The 14,909-nt window shown below is 34.3% G+C and overlaps 2 protein-coding genes across 5 annotated transcripts; one reads left to right on the top strand and one right to left on the bottom strand.

Moving 5' to 3' along the window:
* The first annotated feature begins 3,155 nt into the window (after positions 1–3,155).
* On the top strand, positions 3,156–11,228 carry LOC142628028 (transcription factor BIM2). 4 transcript variants are annotated; one of them, XM_075801966.1, is made up of 9 exons: positions 3,441–3,573; positions 3,677–3,902; positions 4,361–4,445; positions 5,639–5,708; positions 5,849–5,944; positions 6,760–7,175; positions 8,561–8,690; positions 8,896–9,002; positions 10,710–11,228. In XM_075801966.1, the coding sequence occupies exons 2-8, from the start codon at positions 3,767–3,769 to the stop codon at positions 8,995–8,997; spliced, it is 1,035 nt and encodes a 344-aa protein (XP_075658081.1). In that variant the 5' UTR covers positions 3,441–3,573; positions 3,677–3,766; the 3' UTR covers positions 8,998–9,002; positions 10,710–11,228. The 4 variants fall into 4 exon arrangements, with proteins under 4 accessions (XP_075658080.1, XP_075658079.1, XP_075658081.1 ...); XM_075801965.1 differs by lacking the exons at positions 3,441–3,573; positions 10,710–11,228 and adding an exon at positions 3,156–3,248 and having other exon boundaries at positions 8,896–9,273; XM_075801964.1 differs by lacking the exon at positions 10,710–11,228 and having other exon boundaries at positions 3,402–3,525; positions 8,896–9,273.
* LOC142628027 (rhamnogalacturonan I rhamnosyltransferase 1-like) lies at positions 10,896–13,923 on the bottom strand. The gene is made up of 8 exons (XM_075801962.1): positions 13,449–13,923; positions 13,197–13,264; positions 12,971–13,059; positions 12,421–12,586; positions 12,057–12,346; positions 11,525–11,729; positions 11,252–11,409; positions 10,896–11,142 (listed from the first exon to the last, which is right to left on the bottom strand). The coding sequence occupies exons 1-8, from the start codon at positions 13,648–13,650 to the stop codon at positions 10,896–10,898; spliced, it is 1,425 nt and encodes a 474-aa protein (XP_075658077.1). The 5' UTR covers positions 13,651–13,923.
* Positions 13,924–14,909: the final 986 nt, after the last annotated feature.

Below are 14,909 nucleotides of genomic sequence, written 5' to 3'. Positions count from 1 at the left end.
TAGTTGAATGTGTCATCTATGTTAGACAATGTAATGCTGAAGCCTACAGTTATGTTTAAGATCGAGTAAAATAAGAGTATTAGGATTCAAACTCCACCTTCTTGCACAACCAACAATACATAATATTATTAGTTTACTATTATGGGATAAAAACAAAAATAGTGAATCAAATTAATTAGGAGAAACCATTTTAGCACCCTTTAGGGCCTTGGTAATCCCTCACTCTTGCTCAATTTGTGGTTAATGTGTTGCAGTTGTTAAGCCTGTTCACAAACTCCTTCAGAATTGCCATGGTCTTAGCCTCTTAGGCCATAAACTCCTGCAGAATCCCGTGAACCCAGCTCACAGAACCCTCAATCCCTCACCAGATTTCAATTAGTTTTTATTAATGTTTACACAAAATTAAGTGACAGAGCAATAACTAATAAGAAGGGCTGTCATTATATTGGTCAAAGGCCTTTTATTTTACTTGCACTCTTTTACAAATTTTTTTTTATTAAGGCATCATAGTAGCATTTTTAAGGGTGGAAACTTTCATTTTAACCCATTATAAATTATATATTTATGGAATTAAAAGATTTTATTTCTTTAAAAAATATGAATATAATTATCAATTACCTGATAATCCAATATAAAATGTTTTAAGGATGATACGATTATGCCCTAGCATATATAAACTTTTCATTTGGATCAATCCTTCAGCACAATCTTGTACCTGGCGTCAAGGTGGACCCATCAACATTGTTTTAGACCAGATGCATTTGTGAAATAGGGGTTTGATTTGGATTTTGTTACTCCACTTTCTGGTTCACTGTCTTCCATTGGCTATGAAATTTATGGGTCCGCATGGTGATCAAATTGGTCCCTAACATTGTATATGCACTATATATGTGACAATCAATACTTAATTAAAATGTATGCGGTTCAATGCTATTTGCCTATTGGCACCCACTTTGATGTTTGGAGTTCCAACCTCTCAACTCTCAATTATTTATCTAACCCGAAAAGAAAATAAAGACTCAAAATGCATGATTTGAATCAATTTAGTGTTTAAATTCTAAACTCAGACTCTGCAATTTTCTATTACACAGCTTCATACAATAAGAAATGCAATCCTTAGATGAGCAAAAAGCAACACAATTAAGTTACATGTTCACATGTTGAGAGGTTCAAATGGATGGTAATATATATATATTATCCAAGTATTTGAAGGATGAAAAAGTTTGCAAAATTAATTTATTAGTCAAAACTCTATCATAATAAGGAACGAGATTCTGTTTTTTTTTTTTTTTGAAAAATTTAACTAATATAATACAATAATATATTTTGGGTGTGTTTAGAGGTCTATTTGGATACCGTTTATTGCTGAAAACTGAAAATACTGTAGCAAAATAATTTTAAATGTGTGAATAGTGCCGTGAGACTTAGTTTTAATAAAAATTTTGCTGAAAAAAGAGGTTTGTGGGTCTGGTGAACAATGCACGGGACCCATTAACAGAGACGTAGACGCAGACGCAAGCTCCAAAATGCAATCCAAACTCTTCCTAGATACAGTTTATTTGCTGAAAATTAAAAGCTTATTGCTAAAAATATTATAGCAAAATAATTTTTAGAGGTGTGAATAGTATTGTGGAACCCAAATTTACCTAGAAATCTATGGAAAAGTGAGTTTGGTGGTATGTAAACAGTACCACCAGGACCCACTAAAACAAGTGAACGCACAGATTAGGCAAAATGTCCCATCCGAACGCACTGTTTATAATGAGAATCAAATAACTAATTCATTAAATCAAACAATATGTTTTAACCAAAGATATTACCAATTAAGGGAAAAGGTTACTTACCTGCAACAACTCCACCAAAATTTCAAATTATAACACCTCAAGATCAATCTAATATAAGTAAATACACAAATTAAATAATTTTAATCTTGAACTTTAGCAATTGACCCAATTTATGCACTTTTCATCTAATTTGAATTTCTTCACTCAAAGCAAATCAACGAAAAAAGTACGAAAACTATTGTTTTATTTTTGGAAGAAAAAACTATGATATTTTTTGAACTGTTGTAAAATAATAACCTTAAAATTTGTACCAAATAATTTTGATAGTACCTATATGAAAACTACCTTTTATAGTTTTCAACCTTAAAGGAGCTAGATGTTCTAGACTCAGTTTTGGATCAAAGTAGGGTCCATTAGTCTTATTTGGGCAAGTTTCTCATGATGGGCTTTTGTCAAACTGAATTGGCTAGGTGGTGACCACACTCTCCCACAATCTTGTGGTTTACGAATGGGCTTTTGTCAAAAAGATTATTTTCCCCCTTTTTTTTTCTTTATAGATTGTTTCATTTTTCTAGAACTCCTTTTCATGAACCATTTCAGGTTTCCACTTAAATTGTCAAGTAACATTTAAGTACATATATAATTTTAATATAATTCAAATGTTAAGATCATGTTTACAACTAATTTTGCTTACCATTCCCTACCAAAAATACATCCTATAATTAACTATTCCTAAAAACCAAAATCTCAAATTTCAAAACCATAGGCTATAAAGATATTAGAAGGATTTATTATCTTTGGGTTGGCTTTGGTTGATGTTGGCCTTCATGTCTTGATTTTCTTCTGCTCTTATTTGCAAACACACGTTAGTTTTGATAGTTTATATAGTCAATCAGATTGGGTTTTCGAGTGATATATTCTTACACTCAATTATTTAAAACATTTAATTCAATAACCGAGTAAGTATCCATTTGGTAAAAATTATTTTTGCTAACTTATTTTACTATTTAGTTTATTTTTGCTACTATTCATAAGTCTTTCTGCACTTTTAGTACTATTTATGAGTCCTACTATACTATCAACTACTTTTACCTTTATCTACAGTACTTTCAGTAAAACGTATTCATTTTCAACAAAATAAGCGGATCTAAAATGGATCCTAAATGTGTAGGGGGAGTTGAGCAACCCTAAATTCAAATTAACATTCATAGAGGATAAAAAAGAAAAAGAAAAAGAAAAAAAAGAAAAAAAAAAGGAAGGAAGGTATAATTAAAAGTGAGCACGGGAGGCACGTGAGGAAAGTCACATGTTATTCTTTTATTGTTTTGGTTGCAAAAGTCACATGTTATTCTTGGTTGAATGTTACATGTTAGAGTATTTTGTAGATGATGATGGTGATGATACCTCCAGTTATCAGTTATGGCAGCAGCAAAGGGAGAGGAATCATGGTGGCGCTGGTGAGTGGTGAGTGCCTCATCATAACTCATAAGCCACTGCCTTTGCAGAGCAGCCATAGCCGTAGGATTTGTTCAACACCCCCCATTAACTACATTTCCTAATTATTATTATAATTATTATACACTTTTTATTATATATAATATAATACACTTGTTAATAATAGTGCTGAACTGGCCGGAATCAAATACATAATGAGTCTCTGATATAAACACAAACACCCCCCAAAATATAAATATAAACAAAAACAAAAAAAAGATCCAATTTTTCTCTCTCTGTCTAAACTGTAAAGTCTAATCGCAATCTCAAATCCTTGCCAGTCAATCAAACCAAAGTTCATTCCCTTTTCCCAATTTGACCCCTTTCTCTATTTCTTTCTAATTAATCTTTTTTTAATTTAATTTATTTATTTTTTTGGTTTTGTGGGTATATTGCAGATTCTCATAGAGACTGAAAATCTGAGCAGAAAGCAAAGCAAAGCACCTGTCTTTTTTATTTTTTATTTTTTTGATAATAATAAAGAAAGGATGAGAACAGAGAAGGGTAATCATCAGGAAGACGAGGAGTACGAGGATGAAGATTTCAGCTCCAAGAAAGATGCCACTTCTTCCACGCCTAACAACAACAACAACAGCACCAGCACCACCACCAACAACAACAAAGGTTTCTACTTTCTCTCCTATTCTAGACTGACCCTTTTGTTTTTTTTTTTTTCACGATCCATTTCTGAGAGATCCCTTTTACCTAGTACTAGGTTATGTAATAAATAATTGATGTTCTTATACAGACTGCAATTTCTTTTGGGTTGACAATAGCTACGTAGGTTAATCTTTCTGAAATTCTTGTTGTCCCTTGAATTTGGAAACTGATATGGACGTTGGTCCCTTAAAGTTTGGATTTTTCTTGCCTATGTTGTGCACTTTCTATTGATGAGGATGTTCATATTTGTTTTAAAGTTGTTTTTGGAAAATGGGTGAATTTTTTAAACTTTGATTTTTCTTTTATGGGTCAATTTTATTTTTTTGGAATACTGGGGTTGACTAATGACTGCGTTTCTTTTTTCTTTTTTTCTCCGTTTGAAATTTGGAATCCTTATGTTGGGATATTGACTATGAAACTAGATGCTAAGAACAATGATAAGGCTAGTGCCATACGATCGAAACATTCAGTCACAGAGCAGCGGAGGAGGAGCAAAATCAACGAGAGGTATATTTGAGTCCCTCAACAATGTTTGTACAGTAAACATTTTGATAACCATGATTTTAAGAGCTAATAAATAAAAATTCTATATTTTGATGGATATTAGCCTTTTGTGTGGTTATTGGATTTAGCTGCCATACTTCTTATGAAGTGTTTCTTAGTGTGTCTATGCATTCCTTATCTCATGAATACATAATATTACATAGGCCAAACCATACAAATTTTTGTTACAGGTAGCCTATAACTCAAAGTGGGGTTTTATCTGTAGGCTTTGTTGTTCTCTATATTTTTGTTGATGTCATTAACTTTATCTTGCTGTCACTTTGATTTGTATAAGAGCCGAGAGAGTAATAGACATTAAATCAACAAGCTTTATGATATGTGATTGTGATGGAGTCAACATTTTTTTTCCATTGTGCCATATTTCATCAATTTCTTATACTCAATTTATAATTGGATGGTTCATTGATGATGCCTTTGTTCATCAATTTTGTTTTCTATAGCAAGAGAATGAAGGTGCTAACACGTGCAATTGGATTAGTCTTTTATAATTCCAGAGCAAAGGAAACTTCTTTATCTGTTATAATAGAGATAGTATGCCATTTAAAAAAAAAAAAATCTGAATAGTATAGTTGGATTACTCAATTCACAGTTCGACATTATTTTTGGCCCAAGTGGCATTGGTTCCAACATGATTGGCATTTGTCCTAAAATTAATTTCATTATCTGATATAATGGTTTTTGTGGGTCTTTTACGGCATTCTCAATGATTCTATAGATATACTTTTGATAAGCAACTCGTAATGAGATTCATAATTCATCTGAACTCTGAAGCTGTACATGTCATTTTTTTACCTTGTAAAAATTATTGCACTTATGTTTATAAATGTATAGAATTACTTTAATAGTGCAGCTTGAGTAGGAAAAACAGATACTACTTGTGAAGTTTGGATGGTTCTGTTCTGTTTGAGGTGAAAATTGTACATTGTTATGGGGTGGCATCACACCAACTGGTTTAGTTACATGTCAACCTGGTCAAGTTCGTAACTGAAAACATGATAGGTTGCTCAACTAACAGATCTTTTATGAATAAAGATGTTTGAATGTGTAGTTTATTTATATATTATCCATTTATTGTTGCCACCCCTTTTACTTATATGAAAAAAGACTTTGGTGAAGCTTAATCTTTTTTCTTTCAGATTCCAGATATTGAGAGATCTTATACCCAATAGTGATCAAAAGAGAGATACAGCATCATTCCTATTAGAGGTACCTTATTAGTGAATAACCTATAACAAATTTGCTAAACTTTTAGTTGTTATTTTATTAGTGGACACTATAACAAATTTGTTAAAATTAGCTCTCTTTTTTTGTGCTTAATTTGACCGATGGTCAGTGTGCCATTTCAGGTGATTGAGTATGTTCAATATTTACAAGAAAGGGTACAGAAGCATGAGGGTTCTTACCAGGGATGGAGTTCTGAGCCCACAAAGTTGATGCCATGGGTAAAGTCCTGATACTTGGCTTTGCACAATATTTGTGTTTAAGGATGACCTGCATGCTTGTTTCTAAGTGAATTCTCATGTGTAAATATTGAATACAAGTTTTCTACTTTTTAACTTGGAATTGACCTATGCATTTTGCAAGTTTAAAGAAGCCTTCTGTAGTGGGACTGATATATGAAGAGAATCTCATCACATGGTCCCTCTTATGGTGGATGATGTTATGCTTTTAGTAAATAACTCTTCACTGTAGTAAGATATATGGTTTCATATATTTCCTTTCACATATAAAAATATTTTTTCTTATGAATGTATAGGTCATAAATGTATGCAATTTATGGGTAGAAAATTTTAATGCATATAAAATTATCTTTAAAGTTTCATAATCCACAAAAAGTAGGTAAAATTTGAGACCTAGAATAAATTAAATTTGAAAATGTTATTTGCCTTAGATTTTTTAATTTTTGGTGTTTTGTGAATGTATGATGGCTAGGCCTTGTCAAAGTTGATACATTGGTGTTAATGCCATTGCTTGGGGCTTGAACAGTCCTAAAATTAAAAACTTTTTTATTCTGTATTTGTTTGATTCTCTTTATTCTGTATTTGTTTGATTCTGAAATATTGAATAACATAACATATTCATTGACTGGTTTAAGTGATGGGCTAGTATCTGGTTAATGATTGGTTCTGTTCACTGCTGATGGAATCTTCCTGGTGATGAAGAGGAATTAAAGGATGCATTTGATTTGAATAGGATGCTTGTTTTCTTGTTGAAATTATTGTCACTGTTAACTTGTTCACTCACCTGCTTGAGACAGAGAAATAGTCACTGGCGTGTTCAGAATATTTTTGGTCACCCTCAAACCATAAAAAATGGTTCTGGTCTGGGGACAACGTTTCCTGGGAAGTTTGATGAGAGTAATGTCTCTATAACCCCAACAATGCTTACAAGCACTCAGAATCCTGTAGAATCCGATCCTAGCAGAGATATCACCTGCAAACCAATGGATCGACAACCAGAGTTAGCAAACAAGGGATTACCTCTGCCCATTCCTCTGCAGGCAAACGTGCCTATTTCTGTCAGAGGTGATGGTGTGCAAGCCCATCCTCTTCAGGGATTGGTTTCTGATGCACAATCAACTGAGTCTCCCATGACCAGTGAAACACTGAACCAACAGGAGGAGCTGATAATTGAAGGGGGAACAATTAGCATCTCAAGTGTTTACTCTCAAGGGTGGGTAATCATAGAAATCTGTTGTGTTTATTTTCAAAAAAAATGATGATGCTTCTTGAGATTTAGATATATTTGGTATACCAACTTTATAGTTAGACTACTATTTATATATAGAGTTCCTTCTTCTTCTTTTTTTCCTTTCTTTTTTCCCTCCAGTTGAGTTCTTGTACCCATATAATCTTGCCTCAGTTTTGATACTTCTCCTTGATAAATCTGCTTGTACATTTTCTGTGTTAGCTTGTTTTACTTCTGACTGTTTTGGGAAGCTCCACAAGCTTAGTCATTAGTTACTTTAGTAAGGCTTCTCTTGTGGGGATAGTACCTTTAGCAATCTTACTCATAGTAAGAGCGAACCAAACTCTCATTCTTTCAGAAATCAATTTCAATAGTTTTTAAAAAGGCTTCTATACATCACTAGTGTTAAAGATGTAATGTTTTGGTTGTTCAAATGTTGGTTAGGTATGGATGATGTTATTCATGTCTATTTTTCATGTTTAACACCTACTATGATTTGATATTTAGACATTTTGAGCGTTGGGTTTGAGAAATTTATAATTTGGGTTTATAATCATGTATAAAATCAAAGAGCCTGATTTTCATGTTACTCTATAGATGTTGAATCGGGCTGTTTTGGAATTGTATCATCATTCTTGTGTATTTCTTGGGACTAAAATACTATTTATGCCCTCTAAGCTTGTGGTCACTTCCAAATCAGTCCCTTGACTATGGAAACTAGCAATTTACACCCTCAAGTATTACAACAAGGTAAATTTGCCCTTTCTGTCAACATCCATTAGAATATTGTTGTTACCCACCTATAAATGATTTCATTTTGAATAGAAAAATACAAGAAACATTTTTTTAGGCAGGGTTAACAGCAAAAATGTGACGGACTGATTTAGAAGTAATCCTGCACTTCAAGGGTGTAAAGTAAATTTTAGCCCCTTTTTTTCATAAATTTATTTTTCAAAATTTTATTAATTATATATCAATCAGAAAATGGATGGCTGAGAATGTTGTCTGGTCCTCATCTGCTTATTGTTGTTGTGGAATAATTTCCATTGTTGATTTTTAATGGTGTCCTTCATCTTTCTTGGTTTACTTTCTAAATATCTTTTCAACTATAATTATTTTGTTCTGTGATTTTTGCATAGAGATTCATAGATTGGTCAAACTATTTAGCCCACTATGAATTTTGGCTAGGCGTGGCCAGCAAGATTTTTCTTTTCTTTTTTCATTTTTTTCCAATTAAAAATACTTTTTTGCTTACAGAACTTACATCATCTGGTGCCAATGCATGCGTGCATTATTTTGCTCAAAGCCTTTTCATGGAATTGAGTGCTAAAAGTATAAGCTGATGAGTGATTGATTTTGGTGATGATCAGGTTATTGAACACTTTGACACAAGCACTGCAGAGTGCAGGTGTTGATCTATCACAGGCCAGCGTCTCAGTGCAGATTGATCTTGGGAAGCGAGCAAATAGAGGGATGACTTCTGGAACATCAATCGCTAAGGTATAAATAATAAATTAGGTAATTGTTTTCATGTAGAGTTGGTTAAACAGGAAGTCCTTTTACTTCTTCCTGTTGCCACTTCTCTCTATTTTTTTTCCTCCCCGTCCCTGAAAGTGGAGGGTTTTTTATTTATTTATTTATTTTTATCACTGACCTCTTTTACAGTGATCTTTTGGACTTAATTAATGATTCTTTCATTTTCCAGGATCATGAGAATCCCCCATCTAGCCACCAAGCAATGACACATCTTACTGATGCTGGCAGCAGAGAGGACTCAGATCAAGCTCAAAAGCGGCTAAGAACATAAAACTAGTATGGGAAATTCATGAATCTTCTCTTTCGCCTAGATTTCTTATTTACTTTCTGTAGAGCCAGCTCCTGGTTATTGTACATGCTGTGTCTTCAGTTATCTTGAGTTTTTACACTTTCCATGGGATCCATGACCCAAACTGCTTCATAAATTACAAATTCTTTTTTGGGGAGTTCCTTCTATGAATCTGTTCAAGTGGTGCCATTGCCTGTAATTTTTTGTTGTTGTTGTTATCATACATAATCTCAAATGCATGAAACTAAATTCTCTGTACATAGCCTGGTTTTTCATGTCTTCTGCATTTCTTTGTTTCTCACATTTCTTCAACACAGAGCTCCTTTTTTCTGTCACAACTCACAATTACACCTTGCTTCATCTAATTAAGTAAAAACTCTCCATTATTAGAGCCTTCTTTTGAGACAGACGTTTATAAGTGAAGTAGTGAACCCCACCTGGAATATTTTGAACAGCTATGAGCAAGCAAAATTAAAACCAGGAAGCATTGAATGCAGTAATGGTTATAGATAGTGTTAATATGACTTGTAGCACTTCGAATTTGCTCCACAGTAGGTTGTCCAGCACCTGGGTCCTCCATGATAAGTCTCAAAGGCTGGGTTCAAAACTTCCCCTAGAAACAGTAAAATCAACAACTGGTTTCAAATCCACCACGACTTTGCATTTGTATATCCCAACACCAACAAAACAGAAAGCAAGGAGCAAATGCTGGGACCCTGGGTTGGATTCATAAAAAATGTCGTTAGTTTTTCAGAAAAGAATGTGTTATCTGCCAAAGCCAATCATTGGGTCTTCGAACTTTGAAGTTTGAACCCATCACAGCCACCATAATTGTCATCATTGTTTAAATCATAACTCCTTAATAGCCTTACCATATCGCCTACATCTTCTTAAAGAAAAAACCCATTAAACCACAAATTTCCATGCTCTAAACCTCATCTGTTCTTTTTACTTCCAACCATCTTTGTTATTAACATATTCTCTTATTCCATGTTCAAGCGTCAAATATCTGTCATCATTGCCATGATCATACTCTTGACTCTCAATGGAAAAATATTTATTATGATCTTGACTGACTAGGGATCAGCATTTACATATTATAAAAATGTCCAAATGATATATTCTCAGCAATTTCTAAGAGGCTCAACATCAAACTGACTGTGACTGGTTCTTATAAACGCATAAAAGCAACATCATTTTACATGTGTTATAGAATATACAAATCACAGAAGTTGATGGAAAACATTACTAATTAATATGATTAACATATCCCTGCCATCCTTATTGTTTTATAGTGACAATCAGTACTATTATTTTAGTCTTTGCTACTAATTATTAATTGTGAGGGAGGCTTAGGGTTTATTTGGATACCGCTTATTTGTTGAAAACTGAAAACTGATTGTTGAAAATACTGTAACAAAATAATTTTTAAAAGTGTGAATAGTGCTGTGGGACCTAAATTTACTTGGAAATCTGTGAAGACGTGAGTTTGGTGGTACGTGAATGGTATCATCAGGACCTACTAAAAGAAGGTGAATGCGTGGATTGGGCAAAACACCCAATGCAAACGCATGCTGTGTTACAAACTGATGTATCAAATTTTAGGCCAATTGAATTATGTACTTCTGCCGCAAAAAAGTGACAAATGTTGTTTTTGAAAAATATTTCCAAAAGTAACACTTTTTTGGTTTTAGTTACCAAGCTAATGCAGTACTGGCCATCCCAAAGGCCCAAAGCTCCAACCCTGACCGAACAGGAACTCAAACACAAGCAGAAGTATTTCCATTTGGATCACAGGAGATGTACAATAGCAGCATGTGGCGGACAAGAATATTAGTGGATTCCAAAAATAAACTACCGACAATAATTCATAACGAGCATCATGTACTCTTCGAAATTTTACCAACTGGTGGCAAACATTCCTGTGGATTACTATAGAAGTACTCTTCATGCATGGGATTCTCAGGAACCTCCATCCTCTGAGTAGGGCTACCCATTCGATCAGCATGGCCTGTCTTCACTTCCTGGGAGACTTCATCCCAGTTCAGCGCTCCCTTCTTGTACCGATCGATCACGTTCACTAGAAGCTGTGCATCTAGAGAAATTGTTATCTTGTACCCCAAGTATCTACAAAAAAATTGAACCACAAATAAACTTTGTGCATGTTAGATGAATTGAAGGGTCATCAACACGCAATGATGAATTCTAAGGACGAAATGATTAATTGGTACAATACCGTCGATGGCCTTGAACCAGTTTTGCCATGTTTCCTCTATAGGTAGGCACAAAAATGTCACTTTCTATTGCTACAATGTAATCCAATGCAGCTTTCATGTTTGAATGTTTCCGGAAGGGTTTAAGTTCGGAGGGTGCCAACAATGTTTCCTTTATAACCTGTTTCACACGACGAATAAACAATAGGTAAGCAAGTGATGACTGATGACCATGTACGAATGCAAATATTATAGTATTGAAGCAGTCCTGCATCAAGCTATGTTGATCAACTTACTAGATTTGGAAAAGCAGCTCTCAGAGCTGCCATTCTCCTCTCTCCCCCATATATATTTCCGGCCGCAATATAAATTTGGATACTAGGGTCAATGTCCAATGCCTGCAATGCAAGTGCAGTTTCCTCGGGAGTTAAAGGGCACGCACCCACTTTTCTTTTCAATCCAGAATTTATTACTTTTTGTCCCCACCATGGGGTGGCATATCTGACAAAACATTGTGTATAGAATTTACACGCGAGTAATGTTTGGAAGATTAAATTTTTCACAAAATCTAGCATGACTTGCGGTGGTTAAAACAACATTATTTTCATTCCGTTTCAACACCAATCACTTTTATTTTTTACCAATTACAATAGCAAGAGTTGTGAAAAATGTTTATTATGCACCAATGACAATAGCAGGTGTTGTGAAAAATGTTGTTTTTAAACTTGTTTATACATTGGACATCTACAGAAAGTGATGCTAAAAGGTTTTTAAGAAATCAAGGTTCATTTTTATTTCTTGGATCGTTAAGAAACAAAGACAACTCACCTCAGTTTTGTGAGTTCATCAACTTCTGTCTCATTGCAACCTTCATTACAGCCAGAGAATGCTACCATGTCCATTTCATATCTGAGATGAAGAACTAAAAAGGGACCTTTTTGCCTCAGAAGCTTGACAATCTTCTTCCCTACTTCTGCTATTGTGGGAGTAAATCTCAGAGCTTCATAGTTCACTTTGCAGCGCAGCTTTTGAAACTCTATAGGAATCCCATTATTTACAAGCCGAAAATCTGTCTTATTGAAATGCACAACTTCCTGCTCTTTTATCTTGGGAAGAATCTGCATGCAGACATACATATACATAAATCATAAGAGCAGGAAAAGCTTATACGCACAACTCCTTGCAAATCAACCTGGTAGTAATAGTAGCCCAAATTGGACCATGAATGGGGCTCCATTGTATAAATTGAATCATTCTTCACTCTTCTCTTCTGCTCATCAGGTAACTGTTTCAATATCGGAACCTCATCTCTCAGAGATGTAATGAAATAGTTCACGTCAAATAAATCTTGGAATTGACTGCCATTCAGCAAAAGAATTCATTAAGAATTTTTTTTATATGATATTCATATGAATTGATATATACATTTTTGACATTTCTAAGTTTGAAAAGATCATACTGATTCAAGAATCAATACATTCCAAAAAGAGTGGGGGGGAGCAATAAGAAATAAATAGAATTGTTTAAAAAAAGAAAGAAAGAAAGAAATAGAATTAGATGAGTTGCATCCTCTTCATTTGAAATAGATCAATTTCATGGTTCAGATATTACAAATTTAAAATATATATAATCCTACATCAAATGACATGAAAAAATAAAATCCTTTTTTTTTTTTTGGGACAATAAGAAAGAAAATTTGACTCTGAAATAAAAAGCATTTTGTTGTTTTGGTATCGACTCACCTGCTATCATGCCAAAGGGAGGTACTGTCCAATTCAGGAACCACAAGCGTGACGTTCAAATATTTTGCAATTGCAACCATGTCACAAATCTGCGTAGCATAACCACAAATCAAGGCTAATGATTCAGCAGGCACTCATAGTGGCTACATCTAAGAAAGCTAGTGATTCCAAAGGAAAGTGAAGCTGCATGCGGTAAAAAAGGATGTAAAAGCAGTAAAGTACTTACACCAGCTCTCATTTGATTCAATCCTCCATTGGCCGAAATCGTTAGATATCCATTGTTTTCATAAACTCCTGAGGAGAATTTCAGATTGTATGACCAATATGGTGATCCTCAACTCATTTCATAATTAATTAGACAAATAATAGAAAAGCATATCTTCCCTGATGACTTGAATAACATTATTGTTTTCTATATGTTATGATTGTATTGCATTAATCATCACAAGTAAAACAAGTATATATATCACATACTCACTTTGAGGAGTAGTGTCAATGTGTTGAGAAGTCCAGAAGATCAAAAACCTGGGTGTCATGGTCTTGCTCAGTGCTCTCAGCTGGACTGTACAGGTGCACAGCAGCAACAGCGTTGTGGCTCCAACCACACACAAGTTAAATTGATCAAAGAGCGACCCACCTACAATCCAACTCTTTATCTTTTCAACCTTGGTCCCTCCCATACTCAACCCCTTCAACTATATGTATATTTTTAAAATATAAATTATGTAGCAACATGCAGTGATAAATTCTTACTACATATATATATCATACCACGATGTAAGAAGCATGACAAAATACTAAGAGAAAGATTTGAGCTTAAATTTCAATTGCACCAAAAAAAAAAAAAACAATTTTGTTGTTGATTGGAAAAGGTAATATGCCGAATTAAGGTGGTTTCCTTACCAGATTCTGGTTATAATATCCAGAAAACTGGTTTTAGGAACCACCGGCATACAGAGCAATGCAAGAAATAGTCTTGCCTTTAAAGAAATAGAGAAAGCTCCTATACGGTTTCAGAGACTTAGCTTGCAGTGTCCATCACCGATTCACCATCAACAAATTGACAGAAGGAGAAAAATAAAAGTGTCATCCATCAGACACACATCAGTCACTTGCAGCCAATTGTCCACGTTGCTCCATTTCCTTTTATGGAGAGGGACCATCTAACATATTACTCTCCCTACCTAGGACTCATACGCTTGAACTATGTATATACATGTGGCAAAGAGTAGATTACACCTATGGGTGTGCAGCTAACCCCCTATTCCGCCACAACCAAAATTGACCTAATCCAACTCAATTTGCTAGGTTAGGCCGGTTTTAGAGGTTGGTGGGTTTGATTGGATTGTCAAAATATATTTTTTCGGTGGGTTAGGTTGGGTGCAAGTTAGTAGAATCACAAATCCGCCTAACCTAACTCAATCCACCTATATTTAATATATATATATATATATATAATGTAAGGATGCAATTTGATCAATGGTCCAATGAGCCCAAAACAATAAATTTGATAGAGAGTGAGCCTGTTATTGAATGTTCAATGAGTTAGAATAGAGATCACAATAGGCTAGTTGGCGTTAGAATGAGTAGTATAAACAGTTTGAAAAGAAAAGGTACTTATCGGTCAGATCTGAGGATGGTATGTTCTTATATATTTCTCCTGGACTAATACAAAGATTCAAGTTCTTGGTTGTACAGGGATCTTCTTTCTGGATCTCCTCCCACCTCCTGTGATGGAATCATTTCCTTTTATATTCCCTTCCCCTCTTTCATCTCAGTCTTTCACGTGCAGATCAGATTGCTAATCTCCTTAATACTTATCCCATCAGCACCTTCTTGAAGTCTTTATGGGTAGCTGTAAGTCACTATTTAGGCATCACTTCCACAATAATAAGGCTAGGGGGTTAGATGCAAAGCATTCAATACGATGGTAGCAGCT

This window comes from Castanea sativa, chromosome 3, assembly GCF_040712315.1.
Source record: "Castanea sativa cultivar Marrone di Chiusa Pesio chromosome 3, ASM4071231v1".
NCBI lineage: Eukaryota > Viridiplantae > Streptophyta > Magnoliopsida > Fagales > Fagaceae > Castanea > Castanea sativa.
This window is presented reverse-complemented; position numbering and strand designations above follow the sequence as displayed.